Source organism: Zootoca vivipara, chromosome 7 (genome assembly GCF_965207765.1).
Source record: "Zootoca vivipara chromosome 7, rZooViv2.hap1.1, whole genome shotgun sequence".
NCBI classification, from domain to species: domain Eukaryota; kingdom Metazoa; phylum Chordata; class Lepidosauria; order Squamata; family Lacertidae; genus Zootoca; species Zootoca vivipara.
The window spans coordinates 85,423,707-85,443,089 of NC_142590.1; the positions used below are offsets into that span (position 1 = coordinate 85,423,707).

Genomic DNA, 19,383 nt, shown 5'->3' on the forward strand with positions numbered 1-19,383 from the left:
CCCTTTCTCCCAACAAATATCATCAGATGGGCAACCAAGGCAGTTTCGGTACCATGGCTAGGTTTGAAACCAAACTATAATGGACACGGGTACAGTCATACCTCAACTCCCAAACGTCTTGGGAGTCAGAACGTTCTGACTCCTGAACAATCGAAACCAGAAGTGAGTGTTCCAGTTTTCAAAGGTTCTTTTGGAAGCCACAGCTTCTGATTGGCTGCAGGAGCTTCCTGCAGACAATCAGAAGCCAGGCTTTGGTTTCTGAACATTTCTGAACGAACTTCTGGAACGGATTCTGTTTGACTTCCGAGGTATGACTGTAATCTCTAAGTATTTCTGTCATAAAATAACTTCATCATGACCTTTAGGGATGGAAAATTCCATAAGGATGCTGGGAACTGTAGCTGTGTGAGGGGTTTCCTAACAACTCTCAGCAAACTACAGTTCCCCAGGCCTCTTTGGAGGAAGCCATGTCTGTTATAGTGGTATGGGTGTGACCTAAGTTGTGGGAAGAAACGTTTTCTTGTGTCTGTTCTGAACCAAATCCAGAACCATTTCTCAATACGCCTACTCCACACCATTCATAAAGCATCATGTTGTTTATACTTTTTTTTTTAGTCTGAAATGCATTAGCCTTTTTCTCTCAGTGGCTTTGTCCCAATACCTTGGTAACTGTAGTTGACTTTTCCTGTACTTTCTAAACAGGGGGGCATGGTGGGAGCAGGTCCCTCTTTCTGCCTGGCGACTTCTATGCCAACCTTAACAATCACTCACGGAAATGATCCTTCCTTCATTTAGGTATCCCCCCGGCCAGCGGCACCGGCACACTCCAGATCTATCTAATTGACATCAACGATAATGCTCCTGAGCTCCAGCCAAAGGAGGCGCAGATCTGTGAAAAGCCAAACCTTAATGTCATCAACATCACAGCCGCCGATGCTGACATCGATCCAAACATCGGGCCCTTTGTCTTTGAGCTGCCAAGTGTGCCATCTGCCATTAGGAAGAACTGGACCATTACGCGGCTAAATGGTAAACCAGGCAAGCAACACCTAACGGCATTTGCAGCTTGGCACACACGCAAGCACTGGAGGGGATTGGCCTTCACCCTTTCAGATTTCCTTTAGTCCTTTCCCTTTGATTTATTTTATTTTTTAAACCCCACATTCTGGCTGACATTATAGGCAAGGTAGTTAATAAGAAATTGCATGGATTGGGCCTTGAGCGGAACTCTTAAGCGCTTTCATTGGCACTCGGCTTCCCCGCCCTCTTGGTTTTAATGCAGTTCATAATTACGCACAGTTATCAGGATTGAACCGGGGATAAATCATCAGTAATAGCCCAGGGGGGGAAGCTATTATCAGTCTTATGTTCCATTTTTATTGTCACAAGCCACAATCAGGATCAATGATCATTCCTCCGGCTGTAATTGCATAAAAGTCACCCTCCTTTTCTCCTTTAACAAGGAAGTTGCTTTTGAGGACGGGAAAGTAGGAAGACGGCTAGTTCATTGTCATAGGAAGAGGGAAGTGGAGAGGCTATTGAAATCAGCGAGCTGTAACTGACCTCATTGCTTGGCTTATCATAAACCTCACTCAGTGGCAGCCGGGGATGGGGAAATCTGTCAATATGGGCTCTCTAAGTTTCTCACGTCTACAAACTTCAATTCAGTTCCTCACATTTCCACAACAATTTCAAAGACGTCCGGATTTCCAAAGATGACTGTGTTTTGGTTCTCATAGCGTGTTGTAGAATGTGAACTAGGTACAGTAGTTTTGCCTTTAAGTACAAACCAAATTGAATTTATCCCCCAAGCCTACTTGTGGGCTTCTCGTAGGCATCTGGTTGGCCATTGTGAGAATAGAGAGCTAGACCAGAGCTAGCAAAGATCTACTTATGTTCTGAACGTAGGTCATTGGTTGGGGGGGGGGACTTTCCATTGTGGACATGTTCTTAAGATTCCTCATGGTCTCTTCCAACCCCACGATCCTATGACTCCCTCAGTGCTGCAGCTGTCTCCTTTTTGCTCCCCGCAGGTGACTATGCCCAACTCAGTTTACGAATAATGTACTTGGAAGCTGGCTTCTATGATGTTCCGGTCATCGTGACGGATTCTGGAAACCCTCCTCTGTTCAACACGTCTGTCATTAAGGTCAAGGTGTGCCCTTGTGATGAAAACGGAGACTGTACCACTGTAGGAGCCGTTGCCGCAGCTGGGCTGGGAACAGGAGCCATCATTGCTATCCTGATATGCATCATCATTTTACTAAGTAAGTTTTACAGTTCAAAAGCACCTGCACGCAGCTCCTAAAAAGGTCCTAAAAAGGTAAAGGGCCCCTGGACGGTTAAGTCCAATCAAAGGCGACTCTGGGGTTGCGCCGCTCACCTCGTTTTACAGGCCGAGGGAGCCAGTGTTTGTCCACAGGCAGCTTTCTGGGCCATGTGGCCAAGCATGACTGAACCACTTCTGGTGCAACAGAACACCATGATGGAAACCAGAGCGCATGGAAACGTCGTTTACCTTCCCGCCACCTATTTATCTACTTGCACTGGCCTGCTTTCAAACTGCTAGGTTGGCAGGAGCTGGGACAGAGCAACGGGAGCTCACCCCGTTGCGGGGATTCGAAACGCCAACCTTCTGATTGGCAAGCCCTAGGCTCTGTGGTTTAACCGACAGCGCCACCCACATCCCTTTCAATCAGGTAGCACATGACTATTCTAACTATTCAGGAGTTCTTTGCCATGACTAATCACTACAAATAGGAAATGATGCATGTTAGGGTGGCAGTAGGAAGCCTAATTGGTTAGCATTCACAAATTGAAGGCAAGATTTCCATTTCATTTCACTTTTAATTTGTATATTACTATGCACAAGGTGGTTTACAAGCTGAAAAAACAACATAATAGACAGCAAAGATCACACACGTAATAATAACAATCTGATCCAATATGAAAAGGTCACAATAAACTTGAAAATAAACAACTCGTATCAAATTCAAAAAAATTCAATAATCCATTAGAATATAATTGAAAATGGTAAAATTAAATACCAGCAGACAATAAGTAAACAGTTTACACTTGTAAATTGCAATGAAGAATTATTAAACTATAATCAATAACGGCAAGTCACAACGCGAAAAATACCACAAAACATACAAGGCCATGTAAAAGGGTCAAAGTGAGCAACAAGGACACACAACATATAAAATTATTTTTAAGAAATATCCCTGAACTCTTCTCTCTCTCCAACTGCTTCTGCTGTTCTCAAAGTCAAGGCTTCTAAGGGCTGGAGGAGAGGCAGGTGGGGAAAGCCATTGCCATTCTATGGCAGACCTTAAGGATTCCGTCTAAGGGTGCCACTGCACATTATGTGTGGAACGAGGAAACCTACAGAAACAGAAGCCCCAGTAGCCCATGTCAAGTCTTTCCTGTCTCCCAACGGTGAGTGGCCCCAATCTCTCGCCGTGGTCCCTAGAGATGCTTACCTGTATTGTGATGTCATCATGTTACGCATTTCCTCCCTCCCACCAGCAGCAACCAATTAGAGGAAGAGTGGCTGGAGAACTCTGCAGTGAGGTGCCATCACAATAGAAGTAAGCACCACTACATGTTAGGAAGCATTTTTAGCAGCATCTCATAGACCTCTGAAGATGCTGTCCCATCCCAGGAATGGTAAAAATGCTCAGGCATTTTAAAAAAAGACCTATACACGGAACAGACAACTGCCTTCAAATTTACACATACAAAATAAGCACTTTGATTTCCTGCACAATTTTTAATATACACATGCTAATTTTATAGTGATGTGATGATAATGAGCAGTAAATACACATCTGCTTTTTTAAGATTGTTGAATGTAATAAAGGTTCTTAAAGCCTTTTTTCCTTTGTGTTTTGCACAGTGAAAAAATATGCATGGGAAGTAACAGGAGCAATAAAGCACAAGATGTCTTTTGACGCTTCCCCCCCCCCCCCGCATACTCTACATATAAATCATAGTCTAAAGTATGATTTAAACACTTGAGAAAATTCTGTTGACTGTTGATTTAGGAGAACCCTTTTTTCCATTTTCAAATCCATTACCCTGTTCTAAATTACAGATTTTATTGCAAACACATATTTTTTTACATTCATTGTCATTCTAATTGACTTTTTAATGTTCGGCAGCCACCCTAGGCTTATATCGGTGGTGAAAAATGGAATTGGGGGGGGTAGGAAGATTTTTCCTACTTACATTTTTATTTTCAGAATTTAGGAAGGGCGCAGGATTTCAGCCCTGATGAAGAACTATCACACACAATTCCAATAAAAAAAACTTTCTTTAAAAAAAAGAGCTATCACACAGCACTACCATAACTCACCCCCCCCCCGCCATCCCACCCCCACATCCAAGCTGCTTTAGTGCTGTTCCTCAGTCCAGAAGGGTTGAATAGAAACTAATAAATATACAAATAATGCGGCTGAATTTAAAAGCCTCCTAGGGTACCACCAACATCTTGCGGCTACTTTCTATGCCCGAGGCAGTTGCCTCACTTTGCCTAGTAAGAGGGCCGGCCCTGAAGCCTCAACACCTCCCCTGTCGGTTCTGACCAAGGCATTTAAATTATCCACCAGCAAAATGCCTCACCAGCTGCCAAATGCTTGGCATCTTAAGCTGTGACTCTTAAGACACTGGAGAGAAAAGCAATGCAATAGAGGGGAAAACTGTGACTGAGGAAGACAATGGGATTCAAGAAAGCTCTATGCAGAGCAAAAACAGGCCTAGCAGCAGTAATGGAGCTTTGTGTATTTGTGTGAGCGGATAAAAAAGGGATGAGCTGGATCTGCTATTGACACTTTTGAAAGCCTCTTTTTCAAGAAAGCTGTAAAGCTGTTAATGGGACAGTTTTTCTATAAGTGTGACCAAAAAAAGATATATCTTTTCTCGGGGGGGGGGGAGTGGGGGGGGGAACCAACCATTATAATATTGTTTTCTCATATCAGGCAGTTTGCTTATTGTGTGAGACAATGTGGGGTGGGTAGGCAAGACTTCAATAGCTGGCATAAAAAACAGAGCTTTTTTAAAGGGAGGAGGAAATCTCTCTCTTTTGTTACATTTGTGTTTTATTTCCCCCCCCCCAAAAAAAAGCCCCGGAGGGAAAGTGGTAAAGAAATGGGAAGCACTCTGAAAACAATTTTGTTTTGCTAGAAAAGAAGGGAGGGCGGCCAATTGACATATGGAGGCTGTAATTAGCTGTCCGGTTCTCTTGTCCTCACTTCAGTGCATTTTTGTTGGGTAGAAATTGCAGAAAGCCCTTGGAAAAGAGAGTGGGGAGTGGGGACATCAACAACAAGCATGAGACTTTCCCTGCCAAACACCTTCCTCCAAATGGATTCCTTGGATATGAATCTGCTGGAGTGTGCACATCCAAAGACATTCTCTCTGTGTTCCACCCTGCACTTGGTGACATGCTGATGAAAGGAAGTACTGAAGCTGGGTGACCATTTTTTTCATTAAAAAAAGACAAAACAAAACTGAAAAGTAATTAGAAGCAGGTTGCGCTTTTTCTGCTGTACTGTATAGTGATGCCACTGAAATCTGTACTTTGTTGCTCGGAAATATGCCCTTGCCATTTCAGTAGCTCCTGGGGAAACTTCATTTCCCAGGTGTTACTTGTGCCTAGCATTCTGGGTAACTAGAAGTGGGGACGCCCTTCCTTCCTTCCTTCCTTCCTTCCTTCCTTCCTTCCTTCCTTCCTTCCTTCCTTCCTTCCTTCCTTGTTGCTGCTACCCCAGAAGGAGCATGATGTGTCCCCTACCAGAGATAATACCACTCCTCAGACACTCCATTTGTTGTTGTTTAGTTGTTTAGTCGTGTCCGACTCTTCATGACCCCATGGACCAGAGCACGCCAGGCACTCCTGTCTTGCACTGCCTCCCGCAGTTTGGTCAGACTCATGTTGGTAGCTTTGAGAACACTGTCCAACCATCTCGTCCTCTGTCTTGTGCCCTCAATCTTTCCCAACATCAGGGTCTTTTCCAGGGAGTCTTCTCTTCTCATGAGGTGGCCAAAGTATTGGAGCCTCAGCTTCACGATCTGTCCTTCCAGTGAGCACTCAGGGCTGATTTCCTTCAAAATGGATAGGTTTGATCTTCTTGCAGTCCATGGGACTCTCAAGAGTCTCCTCCAGCACCATAACTCAAAAGCATCAATTCTTCGGCGATCAGCATTCTTTATAGTCCAGCTCTCACTTCCATTCATCACTACTGACACTGCATACACCCCACATAATAATACAATAATAATTTCTAGCACCCTTAGCAAACTACTGTTCCCAGGATTCTTTTTTTTGGGGGGGGGTGCCATATGCTTCTAATGTATGTTGTTTACACTGCCTAATTCCAATTCATTCAGAAACAAGCTGAAGCATTTCCTGATTAGCTGGGCTGGGTGAGTGCAGAGGAGCTTGGCTTCTTCCCAGGCCAAGCCAGTCAAAGCCTGGGGGAGATTTCTCATTTCACTTCTTTCCTCCCTCCGCCGTCTCTGCATTTTCAGGGTTTGGGAACAATATTAAGCAAACCTCCAAACCTGTTGGCTAGAGGCATACACAAGAGGACAGCACACACTCCTATTCCAATTGAGCTCCCTTAGCATAAATACTTAATAATTCCTCATTATTCTGAAATAAAGTCTCCCCCAATGCCGTTCTGTAGCATTTTAGCACCCAGGCAATTATCCATGGCAAATCCTCAAGACCAGCATATAGGATTATGACCTTATTGCAGAAGCTGTGGACCTGTGTTTCGGCCTAATGGTCACATTCCTTTGCAAGCATCAGCTGCTAGGGGTGGGTGGGGTCTGATGTAGAAGTGGGCAAAGTAACTCTTACCTTGTATGGTTGGTTACATTTCAGCCATGCAAAAGTCAGAGCTTTCTATACCCACACATCCATCCTCCTTCAAGGCAAGTAAGAAACCTTATCATAGTTCAAGGACAAATTCCAGCCAGGCAAAAGCACTCAAGAATGGTGTGGCCTGGGAAGAGCCCAGAAGGTCAAATAGAGAGGCCTGGAAGGTCATTTACAGAGCAGAGGTTCTCCAACCCCTCCTTACAGCAGTGGCTTCTCCCTATTGGGACTGATAGGATGGGAGGCAAGGAGACCAACAGTAGGTAGAGCCAGAATCCATTGAAGGCAAAGACTACTACCTTAATTCTAGTTTGGTCTCAATCCTTCCGACTGCTGTGTCCTGTTAAGGTGGCACTGAAACTAAGAGGAGGAATCTGGCAAGCAGCAGAACCCCCTGGACTGGGGTTCTGTAACAAGGCAAGTGAGGGCTTGCGAGGGTTCAAGGGCCATTGCCCCATCCACTGTTACAGGCAAGTCTCCAGAGCTGCCTTTATAGTGTTGAGCACACAAAGACCCAACGTGCTTCGTGGCGGGGGAAGGATTTAAACCAGGGCATTCCCCAGCCATAGTCCAATTCTCCAACCTTGACATTGCGTTGGCTCTGCATACTAATTACGACCACTTTCCCAAGCGGGCAGGAAATGGGTAGGGCAACTTCTGATGGCGAAAGCAGCAGTCAACTCTCTTAATTTCACTAAGCTCCTCTTCAAGCAAAGAGAAGAGAGGGGAGTATTATCTAGGCTGGCCCAAACCAGATCTGCAGTTCCTCGATTTGCTTTCTCTCCTTCAGCAAAACCCACCAGCACTTTTCAGTAAAGAGTTCAAAGACGCTCAGATCTGCTTTCCAGAGTAGAGCAGCTGAAAGTGTATCACAGTGCATTTGTTAATGTGATTTCGGAAATATAGAAAGCCCATAAAGAGGAAGAGAATAAGTCCAAATTTGATTATGCGAGCTAATGTTTTATCCAGCCTCTGTTGCATTCCTTCTGAGAGAATTGCACATCATTAAAATGAAATTAGCCCAGCTGCAACAACTTGCAAATTCAAAAGGATTTATTCTATCCAGAGAGTATAGGGCCGAGGAGGTGGGGGGAGGGAGGGGAAGCAGCCTATAGAAATAGCTGGCCCCATGGCTGGTTTTAACATGTTGATGTGCCTCTTTGGATGCATTTGAGAACGGAAGCAATTCTTTTCCACAATGGCCACTTTTCTTTTGGGTGAAATGCTTTGCTTGTGGCTGCCTTGGTCCCAGGGGGAGAGACACTGTGGTCCCATCCATTTTTCCACCCATGGAAAAATCTGGGATCGGCAGCCGCGCGACACCGGAAGTTGCATAGACGCAACTTCCGGTGGCGCTTTGCCCTTCTATGGGCACCAGAAAATGGCAGCGCCGGCACCGGAAGTCGCTTCCACGCATGACCGGAAACGCGTAAAAGCGACTTGCGGTGCCGGCGGCGCCATTTTCTGGTGCCCATAGAAGGGCAAAGCGCCACCGGAAGTTGCATCCACGCGTTTCCGGATACGTGTAGAAGTGACTTCCGGCGCCGCCATTTTCTGCTGCCCATAGAAGGGCAAAGCAGCACCAGAAAAATGGCCGCCGGCAGAAGCAGATTTAAGGGAGAATATCGGGATAATAACTGATATGGGAGACCGCCAGGAAATGGTAGGGGAAAAGGGAGTTTCCCGGCGAAAACTGGATACTTGGCAGCTATGGTCCCATCCATCATGGGTGCTTTAGCTGAGATTCCTGCATTGTAGAGGGTTGAACTAGATGGCATGATGTTCTCGTGAGGAAGCTGGTAAAATGTGGGTTGAACAAGGTAACTGTTAGGTGGATTTGTAGCTGGTTGACTGACCGAACCCAAAGAGTACTCATTAATGGTTCCTCATCATCCTGGAAAAAAGTGACAAGTGGGGTGCCGCACTTCCGCAGGGTTCTGTCCTGGGCTGGTTGTTGTTCAACATCTTTATAAATGACTTGGATGAAGGAATTGAGGGGATGTTCATCAAATTTGCAGATGACATCAAACTAGGAGGGGTAGCTAATTTAACAGATTGGAGAACTGGGCACAAGCTAAATGAATTTCAATAGGGACAAAATGTAAGGTTCTGAACTTAGGCAGGAAGAAGCAAATGCACAAATATAGGATGGGGCACACCTGGCTTACTAGTAGTACATGTGAAAAGGATCTAGAGGTTTGGGGGAACAAAAGCTTAACATGAGTCAACAGTGTGATGCAGCAGCAAAAAAAGCTAATGCTATTCTAGGCTGCATCAAAAGACATATAGTGTCCAGATCAAGGGAAGCAATAGTACCACTCTATTTTGCCTTGGTCAGACCCCACATGGAGTACTGTGTCCAATTCTGGGCAGCATAATTTAAGAAGGATGTTGACAAATTGGAACGTGTGCAGAGGAGGGCAACCAAGATGATCAGGGGTCTGGAAACTAAGGCTTATGAGGAATGGTTGAAGGAGCTGGGTATGTTTAGCCTAGAAAAGCTCATTAATCAAGCTGACTAATACGGGTGCTTATCAACCTACGGAAAGCAATAGAACGCCATTCAGGTTTTTTCCTCAACATTGCTGCTTAGTCAGGCCAGCAACAGCTTAGTATTCACATTTCTTTCATTTTTGAAGTGTACATCACATTCCGTGCCCCAAAGCAACGTGCCACGGCAGTAACAACGCCATGATAGGAATGCCACAGTAGAAATTCCCAAAGCAATCAAGGCAGCAAGCAGCAACTGTTAATTTAAAATGAAATCCAACATATCTGTCGTACAGCTGGATTTTAAACACCATCCCAGGAATCACAGTGAAGTTAAATTGCCCTGGAATGCCTCCGTAAACAAAATATATCCCTTTACAGAATGAAGTCAACAAAATGGACAGCTGGGTTTTCTTTGGAAAAACATCCCAAGGTGTGACATCCCATCAGCACTAAGGCTCTGTTTCCATGCCCCTAGAGGAAGGTGGCAAGTGGCATGCCCTCCAGGTGTGGTTGGACTACAAATCCCATCCTCCTTACCATTAACCATGCTGAGTGGGGCTAGTGGGAATTGGAGTCCGATGACACCTGGACAGCACCATGTTGGCAACCCCCGCTCTAGAGTCTAGCAAAGAGAAGTTTAGGTATTGGGCGCTTTGGGTATTGCTAAGCACTGGCATGGGAAGCATGAGCCCCAAACCTGTTTCTCAGTGTCCCCAAGACATATTTACCTGTTTATTTTTAAAGCATTTATAAATTGCTTAATATTTAAACATCTCCAAGTTCTGTTCAACATTTGCTTTAATGGCATCAAAACAAAAATACAACACAAAGCCCGTCATGCAAGAGAGTATAAAATCATATTACTAAACAAACGAAAAAGAGGAATTCCGATCATGACGAACAGGGTCTGATCTTATGGGTCAGGCAAACAGATATATCTGTAGCAACTGATGGTTGCTCTCTCACATGAGGCACAGGGAGAGGCATTTCACAGTGCAAGGAAAGAGGAAGAAAAGCCCCTTGTGATAATCTGTAGGGTTTGGTGTAATGAGCAGAATTTCCCCAGATGATTAAAGTGATCTTGCAGGCAGGTGGTCTTTCACGTAGGTACCCAGCCAGATGGGCGGGGTATAAATAATGTTGTTGTTGTTGTTGTTGGTACAGGTGTTCCCTAAGATAGTTTTAATGCAACAGCAGAAAATTAGGTTACATGTTATATTTTTGTCCAGGTCTCCAACTCTTCAGAAGTTTCTCTTTGGCATCCCCATGAACTTGAGCACCTCGTCATTTCTCCATGAACCCCCAACCCTCTACCATGTCAGTCTACTTTCTGCCTCTGATGAAGTAGGCTGCTGTCAATCGGAAATTTTTTAAAAAATCACATAATATTATACTGTAGCAGTATCTAAGCTGTAAGGGATGCGGGTGGCACTGTGGTCTAAACCACTGAGCCCAGGGCTTGCCAATCAGAAGGTTGGCGGTTCGAATCCCGGCAACGGGGCGAGCGCCCGTTCTTCAGTCCCTGCTCCTGCCAACCTAGCAGTTCGAAAGCATGTCAAGTGCAAGTAGATAAATAGGTACCGCTCCGGCGGGAAGGTAAACAGCATTTCCGTGTGCTGCTCTGGTTTGCCAGAAGCAGCTTTGTCATGCTGGCCACATGACCCGGAAGCTGTCTGCGGACAAACGCTGGGTCCCTCGGCCTATAGAGCGAGATGAGCGCCGCAACCCCAGAGTCGTCCGCGACTGGACTTAATGGTCAGGGGTACCTTTACCTTTACCTGTCTAAGCTGCAGCGCAGGTTAACATGTACAGAGCACCCCACAGCTGTTCTTCTGCTAACCAGGAAGTCATTGTCTCCCATTTCAGACTGTGCTGTGTAATGCGCTAAAAGCCAGGAGCTATACAGTTTGTCCCCATCTTGTTTAGCTGAAATATGCACCTTGGTGCTTTCTGTGTTCAGGTGATGTAACTGTTTACAGTGACCTCAACCCTTAACTCTGGCTTAATAAACATGGCTCCTAATAGCACAAGAGGGGGCATTTATTTCCTCTGCCTGTTTTGAGTTTTTGCAGCTCCACTCCCAGACATACCATCAGCTCTATAATCAATTATAGAGAAAAGGTGAGGGCACTTTTAATGCCCTCCTTTTGGCTGAGTTGCTAGCCCATGGGGGACAGTTGATCATCTCACTCAGCTGTGTCTCTTCCATTGTGTTCCTGTTTCTCCCTGCAGCCATGGTTTTGCTGTTCGTGGTGTGGATGAAGCGCAGGGAAAAGGAGCGTCACACAAAACAGCTTCTCATTGACCCTGAGGATGATGTCCGGGATAATATTCTGAAGTATGATGAGGAAGGAGGTGGAGAAGAAGACCAGGTGAGGAGCATCTTCATGGTCCAACTTCCTACATGTAGACTCACAGTTTAGACCACTCTGCAACAACTCCATGGCTGCCACATGTTGTATTTAAGGATGGACAAGCCTGTCAATTTTGGTTTTTCTCAGTTTCTAATTTTTCCGAAGTAAAAGTTTAGTTTTCTGCATTTCTGCATCAGTTCCTGGCTGTTGTTTTAAAAATTCACCGGCCTTTTCATGTGAATTTCTCCCAATATACACAGATTTGCCTTACTTTCCCCCAATATGCACATTTTTGCAAGCAATTTTCCCTAATACAATGTCTTTTTGTATGTTACTTTCACTAATATATGCATTTATGTGCGCACTTGACCTTAATGTGCACATTATTTTGTTGGAGAATTTTGCCCAAGATTCGCGGAAGTGTGAATTTTTAAGAATAGCTTTGTTTCGGTTCATGGCTTGTTTCAGGGAGTGTGAATTAAGGAGGTCCACATTAAAACTCAAGCTGAACTGACTTTCTGCTCCATCCCTCGACTGGTACTTGAACATCAACCCAAAGACAGGACTTGGTGCTGCAATTTGCAAACTTCCATACACTGTTGATGGCACCCTATTTGAATTGCTTGCAAACTGGTTTTTGTTGGATTCTGAGGTTTTAGCACTCCATACTTTACAGAATCCATGCCCAATCCAAAAAGGGTCAAGCATGAGTTTAGGGCTGCTCAATGCTCTGTATAGCACAACATTCATAGTTGACATACAACCCTCCCCAGAGCCAGTTTTCTGTAACCTGCCATGCTAGCTTGCATTTACCATAATTTGTAATCTAGTTTTATTTACTTGGGATGCAATCCTATACCTGCTTACCTGGTAGCAAGCTTTACTGAACTTAACGGGGTTGATTGCTGAGTAAAGGGTGTAAAGGATTGCAAAGTCCAGTGTGGCTATTCTAAATAAACTGCAGATCAGATATTGGAAGGCTAACTCAACCGTAAGGTAGCAAAACAGGTCCATTGAATAAGAAGAAGAGTTTGGATTTGATATCCTGCTTTATCACTACCCGAAGGAGTCTCAAAGCAGCTAGCATTCTCCTTTCCCTTCCTCCCCCACAACAAACACTCTGTGAGGTGAGTGGGGCTGAGAGACTTCAAAGAAGTGTGACTAGCCCAAGGTCACCCAGCAGCTGCATGTGAAGGAGCGGAGACACGAACCCGGTTCCCCAGATTACGGGTCTACTGCTCTTAACCACTACACCACGCTGGTGTTCCTCTCCTCAACTCACTCTGAGATCTTTGCTGTCAGGTGTCCAAATATGAGCTGAATAACTGATTATTAAAGGGCAATGCTAGATTGTCTTAAGCTCCCCAATGTGCCTTGGAGCGCTGTTCAGCTGCCTCTAGCAAACGATCAATATCACATGTCACGTATGTTTAAATAGGTGCAGGCATCAACGCCGAATGCCACATGGTGGAATGGTTCTGCCTCGATTCCAGTTGAACCTCGATTCCAGTCAGGTTATTTACAGGCCTCGGCAGCATAGAGGCACTTGAAGGGTTTTCAGTGAAAAGCCGCCTGAGCCTCACTCTCTGCTTCTCCATTTGTTACAGGATTATGATTTAAGTCAACTTCAGCAGCCAGAGAGCATGGATCACGTCTTGAACAAGACAAACGGAGTCAGACGGGTAGACGAGAGACCAGTTGTTGCTGAGCCCCAGTATCCTATAAGACCTGTAATCCCCCATCCTGGGGACATCGGGGACTTTATTAATGAGGTACATTCTTGAAGGCTTCCCGGGACGGCTGCTGGAGGCTTGTATAGCCAGCAAGGGCTACCGATGCAATTAACTTACACAGAGTTCAAAATCAGATGCATGTGTGCATGAAATGGGGCCTGCCAATTTTTGCCGATAGCTTTTTCCTCCCAAAAAATTGTTACTATTTTAGTCTTTAACAGCACAATCCTAAGCATGTCTGTTCAGATTTGGGATTTACTCCCAGGTAACTGTGCCTGAGGTTACACTTGGGAAATATTTTGGACCCTCCTTAACCCTTAAAGATACTAGCACATAGTGTAAAATGGGCATTGCTGAGCTAAGCGTACCAGAAGGAATTCAGCCTAGTGCTAAGCAGATAACTCCTGCCACTCACCTGATGGAATGATCTGCCCTTCCCTTCCCTTGCAGGCTGTTCCAGGGGTTCTCCAGACCTTCCTCATAGCCAATTGGGGTTGCATGAGGGAAAGCGAGCAAGAAAACCATGTTGCACTAGCAGAAATCCTTGTATGGGCTTGCACTGGTGGGACACTTTGGATGAATTTCACCCACCAAGAAAGAGTACAATAAGAACAAATTCATGAAAGAAAGTATATTTTACCACACTTAAAACAATAGAGCAGACCAGTAGCATAATCAATGCTTGAAATGCTTGGGTAAATAAGGGCAATACCCAATGCACTCATTCCATTAGTGCAAAAATTTACGCTTGGGTAACAGAACATCACACACACACACACCACATGCCTGCCCCAAATCTGCTTTGGAGGCTTGTAGAAACCCCTAGAACAGATTTAGGGAGCTCACAGAGGGGAGAAGTTCCAAAGTTCCATTGTACAAGCAGAAATTCTTGCACTAACAGAACAAGTTGTGTAGCACTTCTTTGGATACAACCCAAGGTTTTTAACCTAGAACCAAAACAGTTGTAGGTTTCTATGTGGCAAACAGATGTTTATTATCATATATTACAGGTACACCCTGATATTCTCCCAAAATTATCCTCCAACGAGACATATATGGGCCTTGATCTGAAGATCTCCAACGCTAGTTCTGTACACACCAAGGGAACTTTAGATATGAAACGTTCAAACATTTGCTGAGACAAATTTCCAAAGCCGTGTGTGGCATGTTGTGGAAGTCCTGCTGCATTCAAGAATGGTGAATTCAATGAACAATATCCACTTAACACCAACCCACTCTCCCCTTAGCCTAGCAGAAACCCAGAAGCAGGTCTTTATTAAGAGCCCAGGGAGGGAGCTCTGTTAACCAATACATTTATCAACAGAGTCTTAAATTCATAGTCAAGGTTCAATAGAAAATACTAAAAATTGAAGTTTTCATGGCCAAGTCCCTGGATAGTCCTCTGAACCTCAGCCATCATTTCCAGGTGGTCTACCACCCAAGGCTGAACCTACTTGGCTTCAGCAGTAGATGTGCACCATGTGCCTGAAAATTCCTGCATACTCTGAAATGCCACGCAGTGTTATTCATTTATTTGCTTGCTTAATCACAGCACTTCTATCCCGACTTTCCAACAGATTGCCTAGCGTAAAGCAAGCCTATCTGAAATAAAATCAAGCAATAAAATCCCATTTTAATAGCAAATCAAAACTGTACAAGCAACATACACACTGCAATGTAGCGAAGAGGAGAATGGGTTGCTTCGTGTAGTGATGGCCATCAAACACAGGGAGGTAGAACTCACAGCGCTCCTAAGAGACCTATGAGAAACCTAATAATGGTGGCCTCTTTCAGCAGATATCTCTTTTTTTTTCCTTTTGCACACGTGATACCGCGGACATTCCACCTGGAAAGGTGGGGTGTAAACGTAATAAAGTACCTGTACTCTCTGTTCTTGCATTCTCGGGGTCCATGAGAATTGGGATGCATAAGCATGAGCCCCTAGACAGGACCAACAGGTGCAATCCTTCAAGGGTGCCAACATTCCCCCATGTGGGTCCCGTGGCCATGCGTGGAAATATCCCCACAGGGAGGGAAAGGTAAGAAATCAGGAAGTGGTAGAGCTCGCACAGGTGCCAACAGGGAGTGGAGAATCAGGGCTTTGCCGAAAGTCCAGGATAACTTCCTGAGCAGGCGCTGCACCTGTATTTAGCAAATGTTTAGCAGTACCGCAATTTCCTTTGCCACCAATCTGGCCTAGAAACAGGTTTTTAAATTAAGAATAATAGAAACAGCCCAAGATTCTGCAGCAATAGCTGTGGAACATTTGCAATCACGGTCATGCAGGCTCCCATGCTCGCTTGTCTGAACTTGAGCCTTCTGGAAAAGGAATGAATTCCCCCGTGCGTTTCTCGAAACTGTGCATTTAATATTTTTCTTTAATTTGCCAACTTGATCCTTTTCCTATTGAAAAGACAGGCAGCGTGTTTGCAAACCAATCGATGCTTTATTTCCTCTGAGGCAAAAATGTGATCCATTTCATAAAGCCTGATACATCAATGTGGGAGCAATTTAATTTTGTTATTATATCCATTTCCTGCTCTTGAGACATTTTGTTCTTGGTTTTTAATCATTAAAGAATTCTTCCTCTCTGCCCTCTGTGGTGCATACCAACCCCATTTACATGCTTCTGGAGCCCGGCAGGAATACCTCTCCTTAAACCCATGCTTCTCATTCCTCATGCTGTGTGTGAGGCTCTCACCCATCAAAAAGGTGCCCCCTGTTACTCTTTCCACACAATAATCACACACAGAATCAGTGCTTAGAAAGGGGAGGTGGATTGTGCCTGTTGATAGGGAAGTAGGGAGACAGCAATTTCCATCCCGTCCTGTGTTCATCTCAATCAGCGCTGTTCCCGTTCCGCTGCAGTTCGGCTTCCACTAAAATGTACATTATTCATCTCACTATCCGCTGCGGCCAAAATTAACATAATTAATTACGCAGTCCATTTCAATGGAGGGGAAATGTCAAAAACAAAACAGAAAGTAACATAATTTTATATAACATTAGCAGATTCTAAATGCAATGATGGCGAATACCGCTCAAATTTGCTCCCATGATTTCCATTTATGACCTCAGATGAGCATGTAAATTGTGGCCATTTCTGCTGCCATTTCCATTTTGGATGGAATTATCTGACGTGTGATGGAATTCTCTCACACAAGAACATGAGAAGAGCCCTTCTGGATCACGACAGTAGCCCATCTAGTTCAGCATCCTGTTCTCACAGGGAGCAAATAGATGCTTGTAGGAAACCCATAAGCAGAATCCAGGAACAAGAACACTCCCCTCCCCTGTGATTTTCAGTACCTGCCGGGCCAGCTCTCAACATCTATAAATCAGCCCTAAGTTCAAAACAGAGCTGTAATAATAATAATAATAATAATAATAATAATAATAATAATAATAATAATCCCCAGCCACTCTGGGCGGCTTCCAACAGAAACATTAAAATACACTAATTTGTTAAACATTAAAAGCCTCCCTAAACAGGGCTGCCTTCAGATGTCTTCTAAAAATCTGGTAGCTGTTTTCCTTTTTGACATCTGATGGGAGGGCGTTCCACAGGGCAGGCGCCACCACCAAGAAGGCCCTCTGCCTGTAGGTTCTGTTTGATCATTGGACTGAACACATGGGATTTGCAGACTGGGCTAGGTGGTACCATCTCAATTCCCTGCTGCAAATAAGAATAGACCCATTTAGTCCAAGATCCTATTTCCTACCATGCCCAGCCAGGTGTGGGATGGAAGCCCACAAGCCAAACGTGAGTGCAATAGTGCTCTCTGCACTTGCCCTTCTCAGCAGCTGGTATTCATAGGCGCGAATGTGGCTGAAGTCCCGATACAGATGGGGTGACTTTGCCGGATGCAACCGTTCTGCGTTAAGCTCTGCGCCACGGAGCCATGTATAGGGTGCTCCTACGAGTGATGCTTCTGGCGCGAGGTAACCCCTTCCTTCTTCTCCCTTGACATTCCAGGGCTTGAGAGCAGCAGATAATGACCCGACGGCCCCACCGTACGACTCCCTTCTTGTCTTTGACTACGAGGGCAGTGGTTCAACAGCAGGGTCCGTCAGCTCACTTAACTCCTCGAGCTCCGGAGATCAAGATTACGACTACCTTAACGACTGGGGGCCAAGGTTCAAGAAACTGGCGGACATGTACGGGGGAGGCGAGGACGACTAAACTGACCTCACTTTATTGTTCTGCAAAAGGAAAAAGAAAGAAAGAAAGAAAAGCTATAGCATTAGAAGAAGAGGAAGATGATGATGATGATGATGACGAAGAAGTAAAAAAAAAAGAACCCAGTGTTGAGGAAGAAAGGAGTGAAAGCAGACAAAACAAGAATTGTACAGAAGTGGCAGCTTTTTTAAAATTAATATCTCCTGCTGACTGTATTCCTTTGAGTGGTGACTTAGAAAGTTTATTTTCCTCTTTTTTTTTCTTATTTCTGTTTCTCTCTCTCTCTCTTTTCCCCCTTTTTAAAAAGAACATCGAGCTGTCTAGCATGAACACTCGTCTCTGCTGCGGTTGTGTGGTGGTTTTTTTTTGTCGTCCCCCCCCCAAAAAAAATGTTTTTCTTTTTCCCGATGTGTCAGCAGGGATATTGCTTGGTCTATCCACTTTATGACTAAAGGGAGTGAAAGGCACTCTGTCTTAACTTGAATTTCTTAGAACAGAAGCACTGTTTTTAAAATATATATACAGATATATATATTTGAAAGTGCCTTTTGGTACACGTATCAGATTCCCTCAATCTCAGGAGTGTTCAAAAGAAAGAAACAAAAATAATTTACGTTTCCACCGTCTTGGACACCACACTCTATATGACCCTATGCCAGTTCTAGCTGGGAAGGAATTAACACAAAAAAACAAAAACCAGGAACTACGGAATGGTTTCTCTTTTTGGGCCTTTTTGCTATTAAAAAAAGAAAGTGGGCAAGTTGTTTGTGGGGTGGGGGGAAAACTAGGGAAGCAAGATGCTTTGAATTAAAAAAAAACAGAAAACAAAACTGCTATCTTTTGGCCTAAAGCAAATGGTGAACTGAGTAAACCTGTTGTGTATATATAATTCATTGTTTAGCCGATGCAAACTATCGACCTGGGTTTTCTCTTTGTGACCTGGTCACACGTGATGTAGCTTCCTAGAACAATAGCATTGGTTAGCCTTTGGTGCGTGTGACACAAAAGACCTTGCCTAAGCCCAACAGTAAATGATGACAAGACCAAAGGCCGCTTGTGTGTGAGAGTTGTTTTTCTTCCTTTTATTTTCGTTGAAGCTCCCTCCACCTGCTGAATCCCATCCACCATGGTTAGGCACTACCTTTCTTATCAGATGTTCGTCCTGATGAATGCGGAACTCTGAGTGAATGTTCGGAACGCAGAACTGTGGGCAACTGAAGAAATGGTTTTAGGGAGGCTGTGGAAGCTCTGTCACCGGAGCTTATAAAATGGGGCGGCTCGTATGCCTTGAGTTGCATCATGCGCAGCCCCAGATTACCTGTTTTGAAGCCTGTGTGATGTTGGCCAGAAGTTCCACCCTTTCCCTTCCTCATAGCATAGCAGGTAGGAGGAGCTAAACGCAAGCAAAATGTAGATATAAGCCATTTGGTAGGTGGGTTGGTGGACGGGAAATCAGTAAGTACCCAAATGAAGAAATTGCCTATCTCTGTTTTGAAGAGTCGCAAGCTTAGTATAGGGGGCCATTGCTATAGGTCAGTTTTCAGTGCCATAGTAACAGGTGTTTGAGGCCCTTGAAATAGTAGTTTGCGTGCTCTTTCACCATCAGAAGTAGACCCAGCAAAAGCTACTATCTGACTATGATTACGCCATTTGTTCTATTGATATTTTTAAGGAGGAGACTAGTTAGGCCTGCAGGTTGGAATGGTTTTAGTCTATGGTTTATTGCGTCAAGTCAGCTGA

The 19,383-nt window shown here is 44.6% G+C and overlaps 1 protein-coding gene across 5 annotated transcripts in view; it reads left to right on the plus strand.

The window, feature by feature from the left end:
• CDH4 (cadherin 4) overlaps positions 1-18,691 on the plus strand; it is a 747,009-nt gene extending 728,318 nt beyond the window's left edge. For all 5 annotated transcript variants that reach the window (XM_088674703.1, XM_035121942.3, XM_088674704.1 and 2 more), the window contains 5 exons: positions 796-1,029; positions 2,034-2,267; positions 11,609-11,748; positions 13,338-13,502; positions 17,440-18,691. In XM_088674703.1, coding sequence (XP_088530829.1) covers positions 796-1,029; positions 2,034-2,267; positions 11,609-11,748; positions 13,338-13,502; positions 17,440-17,646 — 980 coding nt within the window. In that variant the 3' untranslated portion in view covers positions 17,647-18,691. The remainder of the gene's footprint in view (positions 1-795; positions 1,030-2,033; positions 2,268-11,608; positions 11,749-13,337; positions 13,503-17,439) is intronic.
• The last annotated feature ends 692 nt before the right edge of the window (positions 18,692-19,383 follow it).